Source organism: Phyllostomus hastatus, unplaced genomic scaffold, assembly GCF_019186645.2.
Source record: "Phyllostomus hastatus isolate PE091 unplaced genomic scaffold, TTU_PhHast_1.1 phas_scaffold_200, whole genome shotgun sequence".
NCBI lineage: Eukaryota > Metazoa > Chordata > Mammalia > Chiroptera > Phyllostomidae > Phyllostomus > Phyllostomus hastatus.
The window spans coordinates 903,402-910,888 of record NW_025334016.1 but is presented as its reverse complement, the minus strand read 5'-3'; the positions used below and the strand labels follow the sequence as shown (position 1 = coordinate 910,888).

Below are 7,487 nucleotides of genomic sequence, written 5' to 3'. Positions count from 1 at the left end.
CAACAACAAGATGGTATTTCATTGATTGAGCTCTGGTCTACCCAATCCACACAAAACTATTATATACCTTCCAGCCAAATTGGGCATGTATCTTAACTGAGAATAAGACTTTTAAAATAAAATACTAAGACTTTAACAGATCAGCTTTGAAATATTATGTAGAATGTAGCTTTATCATGACTTTATTTTGTCAATGATGATTCTGACCCTCCTGCCTAAGGGTTTATATCCAATATTTTTAGGTTATAGCTAAGGGGAGATATGCAGGGTCCAGCAGAAGTAAGGCCTACTTGAGGTGGTTGGTAGGGTAATAACATGGATGTAATAATTTATTACAAGTTTTAATTTGAACATATCACCTAAAATGCCAAATGGTATACTTGAGTGTGATATCATAATGTTACAGAACTACATGTCTATGATTTTGCAATAAAATATTTTTAATACAAAAGGAAAAGGGGCATTATTTGTGCCTGACTTTGTATATGTAATGAAAAATATACTCACTGATTCTTATTTGCCTCAACCTGTGCCCCTCAGCTGATAATCACATTTGTTTATGAATAGATATTCTTGTAATTAGAATTGTAACAACCATAGAGACAGATTCTGAAACTAAAAGTAGCTTCTCATTCTTTAGCTTCATTTGACACTGCCATTTCCATAAAAATTTCAATAATTAAACACAAATACATGCAGATATTGACTGCGCATATTATTTGAGTGTCTGGAAGTAGATTAGTATATACAGTGAGAATGTAAGGCTGAAGGGAAATGGAAAGACCCAGAAAGGAGAGGAAGGAAGAAACTGAGGGAATGTGTGATTTCATTTTTGCAGAGGTTTTTTTCAGTTTCTAAATATTTTTATATATTTAGAGGGAGAGGGACAGTTAAAACCTAAAAATAGGCTTTTGCACAATCCATTTTTGGAGAAACAAAGATAAAAGGCTCTTAATTTTTCAAGTATAAGTGTATACACATTCTTTGAGAAGGACATGTAAACTTTATGTGTTAGTTACCACAGCACAGCATTTTCATAAGGCAATCTGAACTTTTGATGTTTTATATGTTAGCTGTTTTTAATAAACATCTGAAAGGATTTTGGGTTCTGTGTACAATGACCACATACGGGTCCTAAAGCTCACAATTTTCAGTGAAGGTGCACAACTTCTTCATCTCAAGCAATTGTTTAGGCAGCGTTTTGGTCAAAGAACCCTTTAAAAACAAATTTAGAATATTCACAGAAAGAAACAATGAGAGGATAATGTAGTGCCCTTTAGTGTTTGTGTACCTTTTGAAAATCTAATTATGTTCTACTGTTTTTAAAACTTCAAGTTAGATTTTCATGCAAGGATATAAAAACCTAAGTAAGGGACCGCAAATAAATGCTTACCATTGTTTTTGTTTTGCCACTTTGACTCTTTTTCCTTGTGATGCTGTAATTATTAACATATTTTGAATCTAAGTTCATTGTTTTCACGTAGTAGTCAAAGCAAAACCAACCTAAACCATAAATGCTTACTGGAACTATGAAGTAAAAGGGAAGATATGAATGACAGAAAGTAGCATAGTTTATCATTTCAATAAAAGAATTGATCCATATTAGGGTTTCTCAGTGTTGGCACTATTTATATTTGGGACAAACAGTTCTTTTCTCAGGGGGTTGTCTTCTGCATTGTAGGATGTTTAGCAGGATCCCTGGCCTCTAACCACTAGATACCACTAGTGCCCACTCACACATTTGGGACAACCAAAAATGTCTTCACTCTTTGCCAAATACCTCCTTGGGAAAGACAAAAATCACGTCCTCTCACTCCTTTCAGAATCATTTATCTAGCTAAAAGATTCTCAATTTGTGCATATGCAGGTGTTTCTGTAGGGTAGATTTCTAGAAGTCAGATTGCTGGATTGAATGATACTTTTGATAAATGTTGCCAGATTTCCTTCCATAGGGGGTACTATTTGACACTAGCAATGCAGGACATTGTGTGGTGCTCCATAGTGTCACAGAAAAGTGAATGGCCAAACTGATTTTTTTCCCCAATCTGATAGGTGAGGGAAGATGTCTCAGTGTTATTTTCAAGTTTGCTTTGGCAGGATGATTTTTTTTTATTATTCTGCTGTCAAAGGGAATGCCTGAACAATATTTGTTACTTCTTGAAAGTTATGCTTCTCAAACTTGGTCATTGTTCGGACAATTTTTTTTTCCTTAAGAAAGGAAAAAAGTTGTTTTTTGTCTTTGTCTGTGGTCTTCAATTATTTCGTTATCCTAAAAACAAAAGGCCAAAGTGAGAGGCAACAAATGATTATATGAGATCAAATAGAACTGCAATTCTGGGAAACACTAATTCGGCCAGAAACCCAAATAGTGTTCTGATTAGGAGGTTAAGGCAAGGCGTACTTATGAGCAAGGGCAGGAAAAGAATTACATGGATAGAAGGAACTCCCACTGGTGTTAACAAGGCAAGGAAGGAATTTCTATAGGTGCAAATAAGCAAAGTTATTTTTCAGCTATACATGGTGGAGCTTATTTTAAATAACATCTTTAATTTTTAGTCTGGCAGTCAGAATGTCTGCTTCCCTGTTAGCTTTGCATGCAGTTATTTGGAATAAACATTGCTTTTCCCCATCCAAACATTATTTTGCCCACTTGAGACCATCCAAAGATTTGAGGAGAAAGCCATGCAGGGCAGCTCCTCTGGGATGGTGACTCGGACTCCACTGTGAGGTGTCTCCATGTATATTGTTTTCACAATTTTTACTAAGCCATTATTTAAATATGTTCAAATACATTAAAAAAACATATCTTTAGCTCCAGCTTCTATGCAGCTCTACAAATGAACTAACTGGTTTATAAATTAAATAAAAACTGAACGACCAAACTAAAACATTCAAATTAACAGCACTAGTTTCATTTAGTTTACTGTCAATATTTAATCACCACAGAGAGCATGAATATGGGACTGCTTGTTAAGGAGGATCCTTGTGTGCTCTGTATTTTCAGATAAATGTGGGGGAAAGATTTTCACACTCAGAATGAAAGGAATTTCATCTCAATTATTGCTTGTCCTACATACAAATTTCTTGGGCATGGTCAAATTATTAATTTATCTGTGTCCATGGCCTTATAGTGACCATAAGACTTTCTGTTATGTATAAATGAGGAAAAACATTGTGAAGCCTGCTTGAGTTTCATGATGGACGAGAGAAAAAAACTATTTGCATTGAGTTTAGTGAGATAGACATAGGGAAAAATAAATTTGCTCTAATGATTTTAAAGTATGATTCCCATTAATCAAAATCCTCATTACCAATATATTTTCAATCCAAGTGCTATGAAAAGTATGAAGGTTAATATTACATTCTATTCCTTGTTAAAGTCTTATGAGGCAGTTGAACAAGGGATTTACTGTTACTCAAAATAGATTGTGCACCACAATGTGAATATGTTTAATATTACCAAAATGTAAACTTAAAAATGATTAAGATAGTGTATTATGTTATGTGTTTTATACCATAATTTAAAAAACTCAGAGAATTGCTATAGTTGGAGTGGCTCAATGGATTGAGTGCCGACCTGAGAACTGAAAGGTCACAGGTTCAATTCCCTGTCAGGGCACATGCCTGGGTTGCGGGCCAGGTCCCCAGCTGGGGGCGTGAGAGAGACAACCATGTATCTCTTGCACATTGCTGTTTCTCTTCCTCTTTTTCCCTCCTTTCCCCTCTCTCTAAAAGTAAATAGATAAAATCTTCAAAAAAACCCTCAGAGAACTATATAATTAAGTATGCACATTTTATTATATGTGAATAATCACAATGCAGTAGATTTTAAAAATACCTTATCAAAATGCATATTTAAATGGATACAGTTTATTAGACATAAATCATACCTCACTATAGTTGAAAAAACTTAAAGAAGTCACACAATCCTTTGCAGTTGATCCTAATTTCACTTTCGCTCATGCTTTGGTGACATCATACATAATGCTCCTTCTCCTCAGTTCATGCCCTGTGCCCCACCCCTATTATCCAACTTTGCCTGGACAACTCTTCCTCCATCTTTTGAAATGAGTTCTAATGTGACTCTAGAAAATAGTCTCAACAAATATGGCCTAGCTGCCCTTCTAATTGTTCCCATAGTATTCCATGCTTAACTGAATCACAGTAGGGTATGAGTATTGTTAAGATGTTCACGGTCCATGCAGTAAGGTCACAGTGGTGAGTTGCCACCAGAGTCCCAATAGTTTGTTTACTGTGAGATTTCATAGTACCAGTTATGATCCTGGTCGAAATATCTTAAGGATTCCACCCTTAGCCCAGGCTCAGAACCTCAATCCCTATCAGCACACTAAAAGTAGATCAGGTTCTACTGACATTAACCAAGTTCACAAGACACAATAAGAAAAATATAAAAAACATTCTAGGAACCAGAATGCTGCAAGTCCAGACAAGCAGCGGATTTTCTTCCTCTGCAGGCACAGAATTCTCTTCACTTCACACTTAGGACATGGCAAAAAACATTTGCCATGTTGTGTGAATTCCACATTGCTTCAGGGATACATTCATAAGTCAAATCACAGGTACTAGATGTTTCTTCATTGTGAGCATGATAATAGTGAAAAATGGGTTAAACTATATCAAATACTATATGCATTTTTTGCCATTGGAACTGCTTGAGATAGTTGATTTGCTCTCTGCCATGAAATGGGAGATGATGTGAACACGTTATTATAAAAGGGTCTTATAGTCATTCAAGTTCTGGCCTACAGGGAGGGAGACATAGGCAGCTCTTCAGAAGGGTGCACTCTGTACCTGGCTGTCTTGTACAGCAGTTACTGGAACATGCTGGCTTCATCTTTGGGAAAACCCAAATATGGAGGAACTCTTACTATGTGTCCCCATATTACACACAAGGGAACTGCTGCTCAGAGGGAGTGGATGAATGTCCAGGACCCATGGCCAGACATTGGTGACCTGGGATGGCCCAGCCAGGTCCCCTGGCCCCATTGTTGAAGCTGGCTGGGCAGCCTCCTACCAGCCCTCTATGTCCAGCTCTCTATAACAGGCACTCTATGATCAGCCCTCTATGACCAGCCCTCTATGACATGCCAGGAGGCAGCAGACAGTGATGAACAAGGTGAAAACCTCTCATGTGGACATTCATAGCAGAGTGGGTAGTTTTCTGCAACATGTAATGTGACAACTTAAAAAAAAACACACTGCTAGCCTAAAAATAAAAGGCCAAAGTGAGAGGCAACAAATGATTATATGAGATCAAAAAGAACTGCAATTCTGGGAAACACTAATTCAGGCAGAAACCCAAATAGTGTTCTGATTAGGAGGTTAAGGCAAGGTGTACTTATGAGCGAGGGCAGGGAAATAATTACATGGATAGAAGGAACTCCCACTGGTGTTAACAAGGCAAGGAAGGAACTTCTATAGGTGCAAACAAGCAAAGTTATTTTTCAGCAATACATGGTAGAACTTATTCTAAATAACATCTTTAATTTTTAGTCTGGCAGTCAGAATGTCTGCTTCTGACTGTTTCTAAGTGTTTCTAAGGCTCATATGTGCTTGAGTCCATCACTTGGGACACAATTCATACAGAATATACTTGTAATCTTAAAACGTGTATTCAGCCACTGATAAGGCTATGTTACTCTATTAAATATATGAAGAACAAAATAGGTGTTTCATTTGAGAATGAGCTTTATAATTGTGTTTATACTGTAATATTTAGTAATCATTAAGAACTGCTTGAACTGCATGTCTTAGATCAGATAGTGGCCTTTGGGTATTTCTGTTTAATGTACCAGTGTCCAGGAAAGAGGACAAAAGGATATATTCCAAGTGGCAGTTACAACACTGGCTAATAATCCCTGTCTCAAGTACTTTTATTTATTTATTTAGTGTTTGGACTGAGGCAGGATATAAATAAGTGAAATCAACCGGACTATAAACCCTTTCATACATGTTTTATGTTTTCCTCACCGTTCCCCATTCCTCAGGTAAAGCCCAGTTGCATGAAATAAAGACTGACTGCCATGCCACCCCCTCTGCCACCACCCTCTGCCACCACTCCCTGCTTTTAGATGTTTCCCATTATAAATGAAGCCTTTGGCCCCACAGTCATGGTCTCCAGTCCCCCATTCCACCCCTAATTATTGCCATCATTCTTGGAGCCCAGCCCCCACTGCCCCTCCTCCAACCTCCCACACTCTTCTCCCTCTCCAACCTAGAGGTCTCACAGGCCATGACTTGCTCAGAACACCTGAGGAAGTCTCCTCACCCCATTACCTTTGCCGGCTACTGCCACCAGCACCCCTGCCTATGATGTCACCATTAGAAACTGCCCTCCATCCCAGATTCCAGCTACTCCCAGAAGTGTACCTCCCCACAATGTCACCATCAGAAACTGCTCCTAATCCCGGATTCCAGCATCCTCACTGACCGCACCTTCCACCCTCCAACTCTCTATGAGTCACCTCCTCCTGGATGTCTCACAGCTATTGCACTCCCAAAATGACTGAAACATAGGAGTCAGATGCAGGAGGATGGATGGATTTCCATCCTTTAATGTCAACCATTGATAACACAGCCTGGTTTCCTGAGCTATGGGACAGTGTGGCTTGGGCTGCTGTGATGACTCTTGCCGGACTCAAGGTTCAGCCCCTCTTCCTGGATTCAGGCATCTGGTCAAACAGACTGAAGGCTGCATCCTGAGGGCGGCGGCAGGGCTCTCCATCGTTGCTTGCTGCTGGGTGATCTGTTGTATCTTGCTGGGTGATCTGCAGCTGTCCGTTGGTGGCCTCAATGCCTACCATCTCCACAATGTAGTTGGTCAGGCAGTCCAGCATGACCATGTGGAAGTCATTTGTGGATGAACTCTGATGTTGACCGTGCTGATCCTTTACTAGAAGGCGATCCACATAGGTCAAAGGGCACTGAAACTTCGCTGTTAAAAGAAGGTCCGGAGTCTCAGAGTTTTGTTTCTGTGCCATGATTGCTGGGTTTGGCTCTGATCAGCCGTTCTTAATTCTCCAGCTGCCCTGGACCTCTGGAGACACCAGTGACCAGCACTGCCTGTTAGAGCCCTGTGCTCAGCCCCTCGTTGCTCAGGGAGCCCTTTGTGACATCCTAGACTTTGGGATGTCATCGGTGCCCATTGTGACCTCATCAGGCCCCAGCCCAGAGGTGTCCATAACAGGGGCCTGGTTACTATAGTGACTGGTCCCTGACTTCAAGGGAACTGGCATTTCCTGCTTGACTTTAACATTGTAGAAATAAATGTGTTTCAATGGAAAACTTTTCATCTTTAACACACAATTCCAGGTTACGTGATTCTAACCTTACATTGCCTTCAAGGTCCTTTACAATCTTTGGTTAGCTGTAGTTTACTGATAAACAAGTAAAATGTGTTGTTCAGTTGAGATTAAATTGCCCCCACCCCATGATATAAAGAAACCAGTTTTGCCTCCATGTGTACA

At 39.3% G+C, this 7,487-nt stretch overlaps 1 protein-coding gene across 1 annotated transcript; it reads right to left on the bottom strand.

Moving 5' to 3' along the window:
* Positions 1–6,665: 6,665 nt before the first annotated feature.
* LOC123832672 (huntingtin-interacting protein M-like) lies at positions 6,666–7,001 on the bottom strand. Its single transcript, XM_045860418.1, has one exon. It carries the CDS (start codon positions 6,999–7,001, stop codon positions 6,666–6,668), a length of 336 nt encoding a protein of 111 aa, XP_045716374.1.
* Positions 7,002–7,487: the final 486 nt, after the last annotated feature.